The 19,634-nt window shown below is 35.9% G+C and overlaps 2 protein-coding genes across 6 annotated transcripts; both read left to right on the forward strand.

Annotated features, from left to right (window-relative positions):
- The first annotated feature begins 2,835 nt into the window (after positions 1-2,835).
- Positions 2,836-13,144, forward strand: LOC107596914 (heat shock factor protein 1-like). 5 transcript variants are annotated; one of them, XM_016287766.1, is made up of 14 exons: positions 2,836-3,391; positions 6,409-6,517; positions 6,612-6,739; positions 7,460-7,584; positions 8,183-8,258; positions 8,394-8,461; positions 9,009-9,108; positions 9,301-9,425; positions 9,720-9,914; positions 10,029-10,137; positions 10,274-10,339; positions 10,968-11,063; positions 11,225-11,369; positions 11,478-13,144. In XM_016287766.1, the coding sequence occupies exons 1-13, from the start codon at positions 3,242-3,244 to the stop codon at positions 11,321-11,323; spliced, it is 1,446 nt and encodes a 481-aa protein (XP_016143252.1). In that variant the 5' UTR covers positions 2,836-3,241; the 3' UTR covers positions 11,324-11,369; positions 11,478-13,144. The 5 variants fall into 5 exon arrangements, with proteins under 5 accessions (XP_016143252.1, XP_016143255.1, XP_016143254.1 ...); XM_016287767.1 differs by lacking the exon at positions 2,836-3,391 and adding an exon at positions 4,620-4,745; XM_016287769.1 differs by lacking the exon at positions 11,478-13,144 and having other exon boundaries at positions 10,968-11,034; positions 11,225-11,304.
- A 910-nt stretch (positions 13,145-14,054) lies between these two features.
- LOC107596983 (cleavage and polyadenylation specificity factor subunit 5) lies at positions 14,055-16,591 on the forward strand. Its single transcript, XM_016287868.1, has 7 exons — positions 14,055-14,059; positions 14,850-15,050; positions 15,299-15,362; positions 15,591-15,680; positions 15,846-15,921; positions 16,005-16,119; positions 16,235-16,591. Exons 1-7 carry the CDS (start codon positions 14,055-14,057, stop codon positions 16,254-16,256), a joined length of 573 nt encoding a protein of 190 aa, XP_016143354.1. The 3' UTR covers positions 16,257-16,591.
- Positions 16,592-19,634: the final 3,043 nt, after the last annotated feature.

The following is a 19,634-nucleotide window of genomic DNA, read 5'->3' on the forward strand; positions in this document are numbered from 1 at the left end:
GATACTTCCTCTCTCACACACACACACACACATTCTCATCGCTGTCTTCTATAATCTGTTTTGACAAACCCTCAGGGTCACCACTGCATCTCACAAGTATTTAATTAATTATTTAAGTGTGATCATTAACCATTCATTTTCTCTATGCTTTCTGTGTCCAAGTAGATTCTGAAAGGATGAATGGACATGTGTTCATGGTACAAATTCCTCACAGTGTTTAATCACTAATGGACTATGTGTTTGGCCAGATTAGCGCTAGCATAATGCTGCATAAACGCAGCTGCGCTGCCGCTTTGGCTGTTCAGACCGAGGCCACCAAGTTCATTAATTTAATCCTGGCTCTCAAATTTATTAATAACAAGATCATGACTGACCTCGCAGCTGCAGGCACTGATGACTGTTTTAAATCGTGCATCATGTGCTCTTTGACCCTCAGGCCAGTGATTTCTTGGCCCTGCAATGTTTATATGACGCACTAAGGCAGATTAGGGATTTGAGTCCAAACTGACAATATTTGTCAACATTTCATTATGTGATTTGTAAATTATGACTGGACTTTATTAATAATAGACATTATTAGTTATAAATGACAACTTTACCTTTGTTCTTTATTATATAATAATTCATTTCAGTAATGGGTTATGCCAGCAACGATGTTTAAATGAACCGATTGGGGGAAAAAATGAATGTGAACATTTGAACAGTTTATTTCTACTCTAAACTTTGACCTGGGAAGTACTTTTCCACTTTTTAAATGCATTTTAATTTTATTAATTGTATTTAATTGTATTTAATTTTTTACGATGATAATACCAATAACAAAATAAATCAAGGGATTTATTCATGATTTATATCATTAATTACTCATTTTAATTATCTTTTTGCACAGCTTAGCTTTTTGTTGGACTTCACACTAATGCTTAACCCTGAAAAAAACAATTGAGTGAACAAATAAATAATTGTGAATGATGAAAGGCTTTTCAGGCATCTGACAAATTCAAATGATGTGCAAAACAACATAAAGTCAAACTTTATAACATTATTTTATAGACTGTTGGGTGACTTTTTTTTGACTATTTGACATGTTTTATGACTGAAAATTCAAGCGACACATTCGAAAATAAGTATAGATATCATTACAGATATGAGGATGTCATTTTTGGAGCAGCTTGTCCATGCAGGTTGACATGGTCTTGCAAGCAATTCAAGCACAGTGCTAATGTTATACGGCAAACATTGCTTTTACAGCGAGGAGTGTAACTCATCAATATCTTGACTGTAATTTCTCAGAAGAGGAGATGGGAGTACAATAAATGCTCTCATGAAACTGCAAGATTACTTTAGGAGATGGAAACAGCTTATAATTAGAGGTAAATTGCTGAAAAACAACATACAGCCTGATCCATAATTGAGTCTCATTAATCTACTCAGAAAATATTAATTTGTAAATGCCTGGCAACAGAAATGTCTTGCTCATCTTCAACAGCTAGCAAACGGTCTCTTACCTAGTTCCACTCATGGGTACACACATAAACACAGACCGACCTCCCACATGACAACAAACCTGATAGCGCTGTGCATCCTCATGCAAATAAAACACTTCCTTCTTCCTGCAACACTAATTAAAATGTGCCTGCTGGAACAAGATACATGGGAACAATTTACTTATGTTGACTGCTGAAGTTAATGCTGAATATTTATTCATTAACTACAGGATGTACGTGAGATTTCTCAAAATTGAGTGACTTGCATTGACGTAATTCTACAGTTTGACAGTTAGAATGTCAGTTGTCATAAGGGCCTATGACCTGGTTAGCATATACAGATGCTGACCGGTGATTTTAATTTTGCATGCATCAGCTACTAATCACGTTTAATTCAATCAGGCTTTGACCTGAATGACTACAGAAGCATTTATAATGTCTATGTGTCCATGGATTCTATGCTTTAGCTCAGAACTGCTGCTTTTCACAAAGAGATATTTATGTTTACATTTACAGTCATCTATATTCATTTTGATATTATTGTGCTAACATGTTTTGCACCCATCTCTTCAGTAACCTTGTTACCTTGTGGGTTGAATATATACTTAGCAATCTATTTAAATATCCTCTGCATGTAGGTGCTTGCTTCATAATGACATTTTGTGCTTTGCACTTTGTCTTACAGAAATGTTCAGTTTGACATACTGAATGAATTTCAATATTGTCAACATACAGAAATCTAACGATATTGTTGATTAAATGCCTAAATGTCAAGCATTCAGTATCTTTTATTCATTCACTTTTTTTGCTAGATGCTGAATTTTACAGAGTGTTCATAAATAACTACACAAAAATATTCTATATTACGTGTACTATTTTATGGAAGAAATAGCTATCTGTCCAAGTGAGGACTGGTTTGCATGAGTAATAATAAAATAAAAACTTCAGATCTGGATTGTGGGTCCCCCTGCTGGTTACATAAGTGTAGAGCTTTTTATATATTTAATTTTATACTAAATAAATTATTTATTGAATAATATTGTTTTATTATTTTATTTTTATGTGTAAAAGTGTATGCATTCCTAATACTTTGACGTAAAGCTTATTTTTTTACCTTTACTTTACCCTTCTATTTCAAATAAATGTTGTTACTGTGAACTTTCTATTCATCAAAGAATCCTGGAAAAATGTTTCGTGGTTAAAAATGTCTTGTGGTTTACACAAAAAATATTAAGCAGCACAACTGATAGATAGATAGATAGATAGATGGATGCTATTTCAATCTGACTCTAATAAAACCATCACCTGCTCAGGTGGATATGGGCTGCTGTATATTTGTAAATATCCCACCTCTTGAAGACAAGCAGTTTTTTTCCTAAACAACAACCTCAACATCATGAATGACAATTCAGAATCCACACAAAACCCCACACATCTGCCCAGCACACTCTCCTGTGCAGGTTGTGTTTGGCCATTGTGCTGCTTGGCGTGACAGTGTGGCATTATTCTAGGCTTTGTGTGGGTCTGTATTGTTCTCCTGTGGGCTGCTTTGTTGAATGAGGGGGTATAGTGGTGATGCTGCAGGCCATTGCTTTATGCTGACTCTGACCTGTGGGAATGGCAGGGAGAGATATGGCCCTATGACTAGGCCACAGACAGAGAGAGGAGGAGAAGGAGAGAGGAACAGCATCAGCAACGCGCATCCCAAGAGAGCATCGATTTGGAAATGGTCTAAAATACTACTGGATTAAAGACTCATGTGTTCAAGTCCAAGTGTAGTCATGCAGGAGAACCCAGGCTCTATAGGTGTAGATGGAGGATACGCCAGCAATGTACCTGCTTTCCTCACTAAACTCTGGACTCTTGTGGAGGACCCAGAGACCAATCATCTGATTTGCTGGAGCACTGTGAGTTCACACTAATGGCATTCTTTGGCTGATTTATATATGATAAAGTGTGTAGATTTGAAATAGAATGGAACTCACTGTTGTGGACCTCTGATTAGATAGTAGGCTTAAATTAGGCAGAGCAACAACATATTTAAAAGTTTATTAAGAGGGATTTTAAAACCATTTTAAATGGCAAAAACATCCAAGTATATTGATCTGACTGCAATGAAAGTAGTTATGTATACAGATCCTTTTATATTGTATGTGGAGAAAAAACATAAGTATAAACATGTAGTTAACTAAATTAAATAACTGACATAATTTGTCTATTTCTACAGGTAAAACAATACACTATTGGAAAATATTTACTTAGTTAACAGTCTATATGTTTTACAATAAATATTTTTCCTACCCCAAATTACAATATCAGAGAAACATTTATATAAATGTATAAATTCTGTTTATATTTTTTTTCTATCAAATTTTCAGGGAACCCTGGATTTATACGAGAGCACTTGGGGGTCCATAGAAAATCTGAGAGAAATGTAGAAAAATGTTTCTTTGATACTGTTATTTGAGGTAGAATAGTTTTTTCCTAAAACAGATATAGTGTTAACTAAGCAAATATTTTACAATATTTTAATCATGGTAACACATTATAATAAGGTCCCATTAGTTAACTAACAATTAGCAATACATTTGTTACAATATTATAATGTTAGTTCATGTAAGTATTCACTGTTATCTACTGATTGTTATTTCATGTTAGCATTATCCATTAAATAATATTAATATATTAAATTATAAATTATTTTCATAGAAAAAAGTATATATTTACAACGTATTTTATATTACCACGCATAATTATGCACAATGCATAATTTTATATTACCACCTTGTGTGAATCTGGCATATTATTCTTTGTGCATTATGGAAATGTAGATTTAAAGTGGTTTTACTGTAAAGACTAACTCTAAAATGGCTCTCAAACTCTTTGGTTTAGTCTCTATGGCTCTGCATATTATTATTAATGATGTTCTAGCTTATGTTATCTGAGAATTATTAATAAGAAGCACTCTGTTTATACAAGCTATTCAAACTGCATCCATCTGAAAATATCTCAGTTCAAAATTCATTTGAAATGAACATCAGTGAGAGGTGAAATCAAAGGCCCCAATAAACAAAAGTGTATTGCCTGAACTTAGAACCAAAAAAAAAAATCAATGACAAACTCTAAAATAAATTCATGCAGGAGAACCCAGGCTCTATAGGTGTAGATGGAGGATACGCCAGCAATGTACCTGCTTTCCTCACTAAACTCTGGACTCTTGTGGAGGACCCAGAGACCAATCATCTGATTTGCTGGAGCACTGTGAGTTCACGCTAATGGCATTCTTTGGCTGATTTATATATGATAAAGTGTGTAGATTTGAAATAGAATGGAACTCACTGTTGTGGACCTCTGATTAGATAGTAGGCTTAAATTAGGCAACAACATATTTAAAAGTTTATTAAGAGGGATTTTAAAACCATTTTAATGGCAAAAACATCCAAGTATATTGATCTGACTGCAATGAAAGTAGTTATGTACACAGATCCTTTTATATTGTATGTGGAGAAAAAACATAAGTATAAACATGTAGTTAACTAAATTAAATAACTGACATAATTTGTCTATTTCTACAGGTAAAACAATACACTATTGGAAAATATTTACTTAGTTAACAGTCTATATGTTTTACAATAAATATTTTTCCTACCCCAAATTACAATATCAGAGAAACATTTATATAAATGTATAAATTCTGTTTATATTTTTTTTCTATCAAATTTTCAGGGAACCCTGGATTTATACGAGAGCACTTGGGGGTCCATAGAAAATCTGAGAGAAATGTAGAAAAATGTTTCTTTGATACTGTTATTTGAGGTAGAATAGTTTTTTCCTAAAACAGATATAGTGTTAACTAAGCAAATATTTTACAATATTTTAATCATGGTAACACATTATAATAAGGTCCCATTAGTTAACTAACAATTAGCAATACATTTGTTACAATATTATAATGTTAGTTCATGTAAGTATTCACTGTTATCTACTGATTGTTATTTCATGTTAGCATTATCCATTAAATAATATTAATATATTAAATTATAAATTATTTTCATAGAAAAAAGTATATATTTACAACGTATTTTATATTACCACGCATAATTATGCACAATGCATAATTTTATATTACCACCTTGTGTGAATCTGGCATATTATTCTTTGTGCATTATGGAAATGTAGATTTAAAGTGGTTTTACTGTAAAGACTAACTCTAAAATGGCTCTCAAACTCTTTGGTTTAGTCTCTATGGCTCTGCATATTATTATTAATGATGTTCTAGCTTATGTTATCTGAGAATTATTAATAAGAAGCACTCTGTTTATACAAGCTATTCAAACTGCATCCATCTGAAAATATCTCAGTTCAAAATTCATTTGAAATGAACATCAGTGAGAGGTGAAATCAAAGGCCCCAATAAACAAAAGTGTATTGCCTGAACTTAGAACCAAAAAAAAAAATCAATGACAAACTCTAAAATAAATGATTTGCATCAATATGTGGAGACTTAAGAATGTATATGTTCATAATCTTCTGGTTTATTAATTTTTTCATCTCTACCATTAATTTAACATAAATTTGGCAATGCATCACCAATACTGGGCACGTGAATTAATTTGTTAAAATCCTGTGTATCAAAAATCATTTACACTAGAGTTGTTTTCATTTAACATTCTGTATGTGTGTGCAAAAAAAAAAGCAATAAATAAATAACAGCAGGAAGACAGTGAAAACTCAATGAGGTTGAAAAACAGGCAGGCCGCGCTTAGCAGATGCTTCTCTCTGATTGCAATCATGTGTCTCAGTTTTGCATTTAACAATGTCCTTCAGGAATAGCTTGAGGAAGAACCTTAAAAAACTCCCTTTCACAAAAACTAATTATAATCAAAGCAAAGACATGTTTTCCTTTTTGGCTTGTTTTCTCTAGACGGGCACCAGCTTCCATGTTTTTGACCAGGGCAGGTTTGCCAAAGAGGTTCTGCCCAAATACTTCAAACACAATAACATGGCAAGCTTTGTACGCCAGCTCAACATGTGTAAGTATCATTCTGTGCTGACAAACATCCCAAAGCTATCAAAGACACTTCAGACTGAAATAGTGTTCGCGTTAACCTCTCACTTCTCTCTCAGACGGCTTCAGGAAGGTGGTGAATATTGAGCAGAGTGGGCTGGTGAAGCCCGAGCGAGATGACACCGAGTTCCAGCACCTCTATTTCCTCCAGGGTCACGAGCATCTGCTTGAACACATTAAGCGCAAGGTGAGACATCTCATCTGTAAGTGATTCTCACTCTTGCTTCATTCTCTGAGTCGGAGGCCCTGACACACACACACACACAGGCTGGAGGTTTATGATCTCACATTATGCCAGCCGCCATATCACCCTGTAGCCCAAGACTGGTTGCCCACTGAAGCTAAGCAGGGCTGAGCCTGGTCAGTACCTGGATGGGAGACCTCCTGGGAAAACTAGGTTGCTGCTGGAAGAGGTGTTAGCGAGGCCAGCAGGGGGTGCTCACCCTGTGGTCTGTGTGGGTCCTAACGCCCCAGTATAGTGATGGGGACACTATACTGTCAACAAGCACCGTCCTTCGGATGAGACGTTAAACTGAGGTCCTGACTCTCTGTGGTCATTAAAAATCCCAGGATGTCTTTCGAAAAGAGTAGAGGTGTGACCTCGGCATCCTGGCCAAATTTGCCCATTGGCCTCTGATCATCATGGCCTCCTAACAATCCCCATATCTGCTGATTGGCTTCATCACTCTGTCTCCTCTCCACCAATAAGCTGGTGTGTGGTGGGCGTTCTGGCGCACTATGGCTGCCGTCGCATCATCCAGGTGGATGCTGCACACTGGTGGTGGATGAGGAGATACCCCCTGACAATGTAAAGCGCTTTGAGTGCCTAGAAAAGCGCTATATAAATGCAATGAATTATTATTATTATTATTATTATTATTACTGATGACTGTTTGTGTGTTTTCAGGTGTCAATAGTGAAGAGTGAGGAGACCAAAGTGCGGCAGGAGGACTTGAGTAAGTTGTTGTATGAGGTGCAGGTGCTACGCAGCCAACAAGAGAACATGGAGATGCAGATGCAGGATATGAAACAGTAAGATGTTTAACACACATCTATACGTACATGCACACATACCCAATTAATCCCATGGCATCATTTACTGCCTATCCTTGCCTTTAGTAACAAAAAACTGAACCCCAAACAAAAACTTGCCCTTTCATCTCTATTATCTCTCTAACTTTTCACCTACTTCTCATTCATTGGCTCCTCTGCATTGTGAATCTCAGTGGTTTGGTGTTTTGTTTAAGCTGCCTCAATAGCACTTTCAGTAGCTCACCTGACAGATAGGGGCCAGTAGTCTGATCACCTGCCCACAGGAAGATATTCATTTCTAGGGACTAGGGACTTTCTAGGGATCGATCTATCTATCTATCTGTCTTGTTTGTCTGTATGTCCATCCATCCCATCCAAACATCTATCTATATTTCCATCCATCCATCTGTCCATCAATCCAACCAAGAACCAACTATATCTATATATCTGTATGTCCATCCTTTCATCCATCGATCTATTTTTCCATCCACCCATTCATCCATCTATCCATCCATCTGTCCACCCATTTATGCATTTGTATGTCCATCCATCCATCCATTCATCCATCCAACCAAACAACCATCTATCTATCTTGTAGGCAAAATGACGTTCTGTGGAGGGAGGTGGTGTCACTGAGGCAGAATCACACACAGCTGCAGAAAGTCATGAACAAGGTAATAAAAAATACAGTTCATAACCACAGTGAGAGACAGTGGATTGATGTGGCCATTATTGGGGAAGATGCTGTCGTGCAGATTTTGTGACTGAGTAACGATGAATCACGCTCTGTTTCTCTGTTCTATTAATAGCTGATTCAGTTCCTGTTTAGCCAGATGCAGTCCAACACTCCCAGCACTGTGGGAATGAAGAGAAAGCTGTGAGTGTACCCATTAATCTGTAACACACACACACTAATCTGAAGCACTTGATTTTGTATCGATACACAAAAACAAACAAAAAAAGCGCAAACAGAAAATAGCAATCAACAGCCTGATGCTCTAACACAAACACAGTAGAGGGAACGGCCAACTCAGCTGGAAACAGTCAGCTGATACAATTCACTGCCCTTGCTGGGATGAATGGACCTGAATGCTGAGTCAGACCTCCTGAGCTCTTGCCCTCACACACACACCCACAAACACGCACACACCTGAACTGTAGCGCATGACCTTCTACACTCTATTAAAAAGGTGCAGTGTCAGCTAGTGTGATGCATCGGAACAAACTGGGTAAGAGGGACCACAAGAGCCAGTGCTTGGTATTCCACTGCAACTTTTAACTGACTGACTTACTAATGACAACATTTCTCCAATGTTCTTTCAGTTTTACCACTAGAGGGCAACAGGATTGTAACTCACAGGAACAGTCAACACTTATTGATGTAGCTTTTATCAATTATATGCTGCATTCTTCCTTCTCCCCAGTCCTCTCATGCTGGATGATGCCTGTTCCACCCCTCCTGCCTCAAAATTCAGCCATAGCCACTCCGCGGAGTCCTTGCAAGAATCGTTCTATATCCAGTCGGTGAGAAAGCTTTTATATTAAAGATTGAAGATCTGACATAGAAGATTTTACTCACTCGCTTTCATATTAAAGATTGAAGATCTGACACAGAAGATTTTACTCACTGTATCATGCCTCTTACAACTGGTGTTTTGATGGTTTTCTCAATCAATAAAATATGACAAACACAGACTCTCTTTCATGTTCAACCAGCCATCCACAGAAAGTGCATCCTGCTCCACTAGCAATGTGATGACAGGAGGGCCAATAATCTCTGATGTCACTGAAATCTCACAGTCCAGCACCATGGCTTTACAAATGCAGGCAGAGGAATCTAGGTGAGTGGACCGAGCTTCAGAGTTAAAGGGATAGTTCACCCCAAAACACTAATACATTATTATGATCATGTTGTTTTGGACCCCATTGACTTTCAATGTATTGACACAAACGTTCTTCTAAATCGGGAGAGAAAGCAATGACAGAATTTTCATTTTGTGGCGAACTGTCCCTTTAATATTAGCTGCTATGTTTACAGGGCCCTAAAATTTCCACCATTCGGAAAATGTTGACAGAAAACAAACTTTGAGAAAAAATACAATGGAATTTATTTAAGAAATGGTCTATTTGTTTAGAGAAAAGTGTCTGATGCTGATTAAGGAAGAGCCAGTGAGCCCTGGGGTGCAGGGACGAGGAGAGGGTGTACCACTCGGCTCCTGTGAGGTGTGTACTGAACCCCCCGTCCTCCCTGTTGCCATGGTACAGTCCGTCCTAGAGGGCCGAGGATCTAATTTGGGAGAGAGAAGGGCCAAAAGACCCATGCTGGAGAGGTATAATATATCAAATCACAAATATCTACGACTTAGTTAAGACTATTGTTTTTCACAGATAAGCAACACTTACATTTCAGTTCACTGAAAAATCTATTTTAATTTATATGTAAGATCAGAGATTCCCGATTGTGTGGAGAATGTTGACATGAGCCTGGAGGATTTACAGCTGCTTCTGAGGAGTCACCAGCAGAGCATGGAAACCAGTGCTGCAGCAATGGATGTAAGTCTGAATCGATACAGGGAGAGAGTGAATCCGATGTTTACACACGTACATCTGAATGGGAGGATAGCCTGATCATCTTAATGACCTTAAAATACATAATGGATTAACAGATGATCTCTCCACTTTCTCTTAGCCCTTCACATTTAGTCTGTCTTTGAACGAGTGGAACTTCACAGAAATGGACCCAACCCTGAAATCAGTGAGTTTACTGTCATTTGTAAATAATCAGTTGAGATAATTAAAGCTACACTATGTAATTTATTTTTCAACAAATAAAATGAACAAAATGTCATCGTAAACCCATCTTCCAAACCATATGTTTTGCCTTACCCTAAATCACTATGGTAAGTCTACTCTATAGTAATTATTTATATTTCAGAATTTCAGAGAAACTGCATACTTTCATCGCTCGTCCGTGTGTGCTTACATCATAAACGTAAATAAAGGAAAGAAGTCCAGGCTCAAACCGAAAAGAGTTTGCAAGCAATAAGGGAAAGCAAAAGTGCTCTTAATAAAACTAGAATCAACATAGTTTGCATAGCAACAGATTTGTTGTGAATTGATTAGGTTCGTAAAACAATACTGTTAGGAAGAATGTCTAACAGTTATTATTTTGGTCTATTTGCCTAAATTGCCTTGCCAAGTTATAGTTTATCCATTTTTACCATTATCTGATACGAATGGCAATCGTTGTATCTAGTGCCAGCATTGCTAAACCTTTGTAATGTTATTTTAAAACAGTTGATTTCAACAAGTGAAAACAACAACACCATGTAAGCTTACCTGCTCAAAACATATTTTTAGATATCCGTCTTGTCTTTTGTTAGAGACCTCAGGGTAGCGACCCTTCTTACAGGAATGAAAACCAAGTAGCGGAGCCGAAGCACAACTCACGTAATTACCAAAACAATATTCCTCCGCAGGTAACTTGTAGTTTAATACTTCAACCGCTAGAGGGCCATAAGGTTACATAGTGTTGCTTGAATGCATGATGGCTCAAAAAAACAACACGAGAGCATTTTTAAATTAATGCTTGCATGATTGTGTGAACTATTTTCTAAACTATTTCTGTGTACATGTGCAGGAGCTGGTTAATGCCCTCATCCCTGCTGCTGTGTCCCAGTACATGTTTCAGGGTCAGGAGGGGGAGACGTACCCCACCTCTGGCTACGAGGAGCAGTGAAGCCCTAATATGACAGCCAGCACAGATCCCTCCTGAGAGCGAGCAGGTACTGATCAAGTCACTAACCTGATGTCCAAATCTTTTGTCTAAATAGTTGTATACTATTCAAATCTACCTCACACTTATGCTTGTCTTGCTTCATTGTTTCTCTCAGAGTGATCCATTTGAAAGTATGCCACTTGGATTGAACATTATCCCAACATCAGAAGAGAAGGCTCAAATTTTTCTGACTAGCAGATGTGGAGGTTATAAACAGTAGCAAGTAAACATGCTTGACCAGCCCTTTGTGAAGAAGATTCACTTAGTTGGCCATTGGTGGAAGGTGCATTTTTACAAAATCACTGGGAGCAATTCAACTCTTTGGAGATGGAATATTTACAGTAATCCTTTCTCAAAGCCTATAAGGAGTTCAGGCTACATCAAGATCATTTTGAAGATATTTTTCTCATGATATAATGCATCCTAAGGAAACTTCTATAGCCAAGGAAAAGGCAATATTAAGCATTTCCCTCCCGAACGACTACAATACAGGTGAACTATATGCAATATGACGTAAATCACTGTGGCCCGAGTTTGAATGCACTTTAGTCTGTGTGTTGGAGTTCCTGCTTTGTGGAGCTGTGATTTCATTTTCCCTAAAATTTAACTGTAAAAAATGAATACATTTAGTTCAAATTGATATCATAATGAAGCACACACACTTGTATTTCAATATATATTTGAAGACATATAAAAAGTACTGGTTTAACCATATTGTGTATGTATTAATGTGAGAGGTCTAGGGGTTAAAAATCAGACCTCGCAGAAAGAAAACTGAAACCGATGCACTGATTTTTGCACAATTTACTGTCTTTTTCGCAATCATATTTTAGTATCTGAAACATACTATTAAGACATCAAGTATCTTTGTTTCAATTTATCCTTTAGTTGATCGACTAGCCTTTCAGAATTTACAGCTGTCTTTGATACGATTATGATATATTGTGTGATATTTGCCCTCATTTGATACAAATGTATTGACCACACTGGTTAGATGCAAAAGACAGAATCAACGATTCTTAATGCCTTTTTAGATGAGCACTATACTTATGTAAAATGCAACATCTATATTTTAATTATTTATACAATGCATTCTAATTTGACGTTTTCAGCTGACTATTTCAGCCCATCAGCAAAATTAGAGACTGTCTAACAATGGCAGTGCTTTAGGGAAGAATGTGTTTATTTTTCCTGCCAAACCTCAGATATGTAATGAGGGCAAATGAACACACAACATATAATAACATTTTAGAGGCCATAATGCACTTTGTTATTAGGGCAGCCATGTAGCAATGCAGAAAACCCTAGATCTCTTACAAATGTGTTGAATTTTAAGTGCAATACTGCTGCATTTATTTATATGATTTCCCTAAAAAGGACTTTTGCTGCATTGATTTGTATGATTTCTAAAGATGCAACATCTAATGATGATTTAGATGGGAACTATGATGGAATAAAATAAATTGCACTAAGGGTGATAACTGTATTAGAAATAGTGTTTTTTTAGTGTTAGTTTATACTTTTAATTTTCCACTATTCTCTACCAAAGAGCAACAATGAAATGGTTTATTTTGAGAAGAGTGCTTTTTCACATAGCTTGCAAGTCTTTCATTGTATACTTATTTTTCTTTCATAACGTAATTAATTGCACTGCTAAAAAAAATGAATGTAGACAAACACAGCAAGACACAAAAGCATGAAAGCAAGAAAGGAAACCAATGTTTCATATTATTTCTGGATGTAGTCTGTTCCTGACTCCCACCAGCATGTTAAAAATATGTACACAAAGAAAAAAGTAAAACAATAAACCTATTTTAAAAGCATGCAGCAAATCTCATTTTACTTCTTAAAATAAATGAATGAGGAGATTACATTAAACAGTTTCATAAGTAAACTGAAAAATCTCCGTCATATTGTGGAATAGGCCTGTAGTATTTTTTATAAAAGGGTGATACATGTATTAGAAAGAGATTTTATTCAGTTGGTTTTACTATTCCCTACCACAGATAAATGGTTTAACTAAATTATTTATTTTGAGAAAGTTAAAATAGGCCTATTACGTTTCTTCCCGTCGTGATTTCTTGGTAATGAATATAAATTAGAGGAGCAAAAAAGAAAGAAAGAAATATGGCTTAATAAAATAACGTGTTTATGAGTATAATAAACACATTTGACTTATCCATCAATACGCTGTAATATTTATTAATATATATATATATAATTGTTTTAAGGATTTTTTTTTATTAACAAGATCAAATTACATGTATATGACAAACACTATACATGATATAATATATGATATAATCAATAAATATTATACATGAAATAAACAATTTCACACTAGAGGGGCTGAATACAAATTTCTATAAAAATATTAAAGCGTTTACAAACTTTCACCGTTTTAATTGCTTTTTGTTTCATAGAAAATCGTATAGTATCAATATAATGCTCCATTTCCTTCCTAAAAGAAAAAAAAACTGCAATTTTTTTTGCAGGAGAACTTCCATTTGTGAATATGAAATTTTGCATGTAAAAAATAAGATTTATCATGTGAACGTGACTGTGCTTTTCTTTGCTGGTCTCCAATATACCAAAATCATACATATTTCCATAACAAAACAAAATGATTATCAATATTTTGTACAATAAAAGCAATAAATATATCCTTATTGTTCCATACAGCAGCCTACCTATGAGGTGAAAAATTGAAATGCTGTTTGTTTGCGTGTGCACGGTTATATTAACCTTAACTTGTACATGTATACGTTAAGTAGTTAAAATAAAGGGAAAATGTCATTCAAAACATCGTTTTTGTTATATTTTATCGGTAGCAGATGGTATTGTTTTCTTGTTGTTTTATTGCACAATTAATCGAAAATAGCAGTAGTCGTTTGGTGCAATTACCTAAACGTGAAAAGTTTCGAGTACAAACACAATGTTTACAGTTACAGTAACGCTAAATGTTTCTGTTTACATGTTTTTTTCCAGTGTAACTATCCAGCGAAGAATTGTAATTGTGAACCAGAGGCGTTAAAATTTGTGCTCTCTGCCTTAGACAGGGTTGTACACAGCATATTTGAATTTAAATGAACACTTGACACAATGTTCCTCAAAAAATTGCTTTAACTCACACTAGATAAACTGAGACTTCCAGCCAATCAGAGATAGTTAAGCTCGAGATTTACTTTACAAGGTTTACTTTTGTTCTATCCATATACACATAGCCGGACACATCAATTTGTTCCAAATTGTGCTCTATACACTCACTATGCACATGTACTATGTACTCTGCCATCTGTCTGACTTTTATATGGTTATTTTAAGCGGCTGCATGAAGTGTCCAACATTCCACACTTATTTTTTTCATCCATGTATTTGAAGTGCATTATTTGCATAATTTCCTGTTTGCTGATCCCCCAGTGGATCAGTAAAGTTCTATCATATCTTCATTTTAATCACTCCTGAACATCATGTTTGTTTTTTGCAGGTACCCTTTAACAAATTACACATTCGGCACCAAGGAGCCGCTCTATGAGAAGGACAGCTCGGTAGCCGCACGCTTTCAGCGGATGCGGGAAGAATTTGATAAAACTGGGATGCGGCGGACGGTGGAAGGGGTTCTGATCGTTCATGAGCACAGACTCCCTCACGTGCTGCTGCTGCAGTTGGGAACCACCTTCTTCAAGCTGTAAGCAGCCACTGATTCACTGGAGTTTGTGTGTTATGGATGTGATCGATTCAAATGGATGCTTTTCAGTGGTTAAACTGTACTCTATTGTTAAAAGATATGATTCTTTATACATTTTTGTGCATTATTTTGCTATGGCTTGTTTTCTTTTCTTTGCGATGTTTTGTTTGTTCATTATGCATTTATTGAATAAGTGTCTACTAAAACGTTTGTCAGTGGCTGATGGTTTATACATTGTTTTTTTCCAGTCCCGGGGGTGAGTTGAACCCTGGAGAGGATGAAGTGGAGGGGCTGAAACGACTAATGACTGAGGTATTATTGCTTTTTTTTACTGTATTTACAGTAATAATTGTTGGAATATGCAGATTTTTTTTTTAACTAATCTGTTCAAAGCTGAAAGAGTGTAAATGCCAGTCAGCCAAAAACACTTATTATCAGAGTATTGTACCATCTTGTATGACATTAAATGCCATATTATGTAACAACTAGCAAAGAACGAATTGATATACACCAAGGATAATTCCTAAATTTGTTGTCAAGATTTTGGGGCGACAGGATGGAGTGAAACAGGACTGGGTCATTGATGACTGTATTGGGAACTGGTGGAGACCAAACTTTGAACCACCTCAGGTAACTACTCTGTTCCCTTTCCCTCAGACAGATTTGCACTGGATCACTAACATTACATATAGTTTTGTTCACTTTCAAGCACATTAACTAAACTCAATTAAATATCTAGTTGTTATAGTTTGATTCAATGGTAAATCACATTGAACATCTCATTTCCTTCCACAGTACCCTTATATTCCAGCACACATCACTAAGCCTAAAGAACATAAGAAGCTTTTTCTAGTACAGCTGCAAGAGAAAGGTAGGGCGAAATGCATTGTTTACTCGATGTACCCCGAGTAAAAAGCGATTTTACAGCTTAACTTGTGTGCTGTGTGTTTTTAGCATTGTTTGCTGTGCCTAAGAACTACAAGCTGGTGGCTGCCCCCTTGTTTGAGCTTTATGATAATGCTCCTGGCTATGGCCCAATTATATCCAGTCTTCCACAGCTACTGAGCAGGTGAGATATTACTTTTGAATCTTGTAGCTTGTAGTAAATGGGCTTCACATAATTTAGTATTGATAAATGCTGTCTAATTAAATTAATGATTGCAAATGTTCATTCTCCTGACCAGGTTTAACTTCATCTACAATTGAGAAGCGTCATAATTTGTCATGACCGTGTACTGTCTCTGTGAGCGCAGTCTGATGGGGTAACGGATGAAGATGTGGTGTTTAGGTGTTGGCTAGGTCCATTGAGGTTTACAAAATTTCTCATTTTCTGGCCTGTCTGCATTACATTGATTTAGATTGCATAGAAATGTGTGCATTTTCCCCATCATTTATAGATACATTGCAAGTCTTTGTTGTTGAACTTTGTCATCAAGTAACTACGTTTTTATGTTTAACTAAGTGGTGAACACAATGTCTTTAGAAAAGAATGTTTCAGTGACTTTTTTTTTAAACCTTGTATATTTGTCAGTGCTTTTTATAATAAATTGTTCACAATCACATGGAGATTACTGTATTTACAGTAATAATTGTTGGAATATGCAGATTTTTTTTTAAACTAATCTGTTCAAAGCTGAAAGAGTGTAAATGCCAGTCAGCCAACACAATCACATGGAGATTTCACAGGTTTCCTTTTGTGTAATTTATTGTTGCTTGCTGTATATGAAAGAAGGATTTGCATTTTTGTCAGTCAAGGTTTCTTTGTCCAAAAAGAGTCAATTTAGTTTTATAGACCATTTTACTCACTCTAAACCCTAGGAACTGAACAGACCGTTTTGCTCTAAAATGTTTAAACGGGTGGACTGACATGAATCATTACCCTTTTGCGAAAATAAATTTAAGCCACTCTTTCCTAAAGCTAAGAGCCACTTTTGCTACACCACAGCCAGGATAAGGCACAATGGTTTGACATTTCTTTTTAAAGGAAAGTTTCACTCAAAAATACTAAATTTACTCACCCTCATGCAGTGGTGGATAAGGTACCTGAAAGCCATACTTAAGTAAAAGTACAGAGATCTTACCAGAAAATGAATTTGGTAGAAGTTGAAGTCACCGTTTAGAAAATTACTTGAGTAAAAGTGTTAAAGTATGTGATATTTATTGTACTAAAGTGTTTTTTTAATGTTAAATGTACTTAAGCATTGAACGTAAACGTACAAGTAAATGGAAAAGGAGCAAATATACAGGTGCATCTCAATAAATTAGAATGTCATGGAAAAGTTCATTTATTTCAGTAATTCAACTCAAATTGTCTGTATCCAATGAATGCAATGAATGTTTGGCAATGAATGTTTGTGGCTTACCCTACTTGTGAAGGGTGTCAATGATTGTCTTCTGGACAACTGTCAGATCAGCAGTCTTCCCCATGATTGTGTAGCCTAGTGAACCAAACTGAGAGACCATTTTGAAGGCTCAGGAAACCTTTGCAGGTGTTTTGAGTTGATTAGCTGATTGGCATGTCACCATATTCTAATTTGTTGAGATAGTGAATTGGTGGGTTTTTGTTAAATGTGAGCCAAAATCATCACAATTAAAAGAACCAAAGACTTAAACTACTTCAGTCTGTGTGCACTGAATTTATTTAATACACGAGTTTCACATTTTGAGTTGAATTACTGAAATAAATGAACTTTTCCACGACATTCTAATTTATTGAGATGCACCTGTATATAAAAATGTTCATACACCGTTTGAGTAGCAAGATTGTGTTCAGTTTTAACTCTTTCGTCCATTTTGTATCTAAGCATAAGAATAACTTCATCCGGTACTTTGTGTCTTTCATTCCAACACAATGAAATAGCATTTAGATGTATTTACAGTTTAATGTAGCTCAGGGGACATGGATGCATTTAACCTGCAGTTACAGATGAATAAATAATGCTTTGTTTTAAACATAAAACGTTGAATACTGATGTTTGAAATTATTTAAAACATGAAAAAAATTGTCGAAATGTGAAATTTAAACCGCCAGTAGGTGACTGTTAATGAGTGAGTTTATGGGTTAATGAGTGAGTTCATTGAGATTCAACCGATTCATTCAAACGATTTGACTGTGTTAATGAGTCAATCACTGAATCATTTATTCAACAGATTCATTCAAAAAGCTGATTCATTCAATAAGTAAACACCGCCCATTGCTCAGAGACTCAAAACAGTGCTCTGATCTTTGTTTGGAACTATCTTCTACGGTGGCCGAGAAGTGCTAAACAAATCACAATTCTGAAAACAAAATAAGAAATTACAAACGCAAATGCAAGTCTAAAAAACTAAATAATTCAGAAAACACAACAACAATTCAGAAAACATTATAACAAGTCAGAAAACACAATGACAAATTCGAAAACAAAATAACAAGTCAGAAAACACAACGACAATTCAGACAAACCGGAAAAGGTAGGTATAGTTTGAGACAGCGCCATTGGTTTGGGATTACTCACCGCTGACTGGACGAGACATCTGTCAATCAACTTATACAGGGAAAAACCACCCAAAGAACAGCAGAGTCGTGGTAGAAAGTTCGGAGATGGTATTAAAGTAGCTCAGTTTAAATGTTTTGTATGAATTCTCCTTACTATGGAATAAAAAAATACGGGGTGTCTATTTACATTTAGTTAAAAGTGACTGTAACACATCAGCTCCAGTGGTGTAGATGGTTAAGCGTTTGACTTTGGCTTTTTGAAAATCTCATATTAGCAATGGATTCTATTTACACTAAGTGAAAATAAATGCCTTTACGATGTGATACGAGATTTGAAAAGTTCGGCAAAAGGCGGGATCGAACGCGTCAAAAAGCCAAAGGCACACGCTTAACCAACTGCGCCACTGGAGCTGATGTGTTAGAATCACTTTTAACTAGACAATTACTAGACACCCCGTATATTTTTATTCCATAGTAAAAGCAATTCATACAAAACATTTAAACTGAGCTACTTTAATACCATCTCCGAACTTTCTACCTCGACTCTGCTGTTCTTCGGCTGGTTCTTCCCTGTATAAGTTGATTGACAGATGTCTCGTCCAGTCAGCGGGGAGTAATCCCAAACCAATGGCGCTGTCTCAAACTATACCTACCTCTTCCGGTTTGTCTGATTTGTCGTTATTTTGTTTTCTAATTTGTCATTGTGTTTTCTGACATGTTATAATGTTTTCTGAATTGTTGTTGTGTTTTCTGAATTGTTGTTGTGTTTTCTGAATTGTTATTTAGTTTTTTAGACTTGCATTTGCGTTTGTAATTTGTTATTTTGTTTTCAGAATTGTGATTTGTTCTGCACCTCTCGGCCACCGTAATTTTTGTTGGCACAATTGAGCAAAAACAGGCAATACATAACATGTAAATCACTTAATGCTAACTTTATTAAACTTGTATAAAATCATTTGTTATAATGCTGATATCTGGAGAAAAAAAACGACACTTTTGTGTGATACAGATTAAGTTAACTATATTGAATGATATAAAAAGCATACTGAAGCATTTTTGCCATCTACAATTTAGAATGCCTTGAATTTTGAGTTTTAATATAACAG

This window comes from Sinocyclocheilus grahami, unplaced genomic scaffold (assembly GCF_001515645.1).
Source record: "Sinocyclocheilus grahami isolate Dianchi unplaced genomic scaffold, SAMN03320097.WGS_v1.1 scaffold225.1, whole genome shotgun sequence".
Taxonomy (NCBI): Eukaryota; Metazoa; Chordata; class Actinopteri; order Cypriniformes; family Cyprinidae; genus Sinocyclocheilus; species Sinocyclocheilus grahami.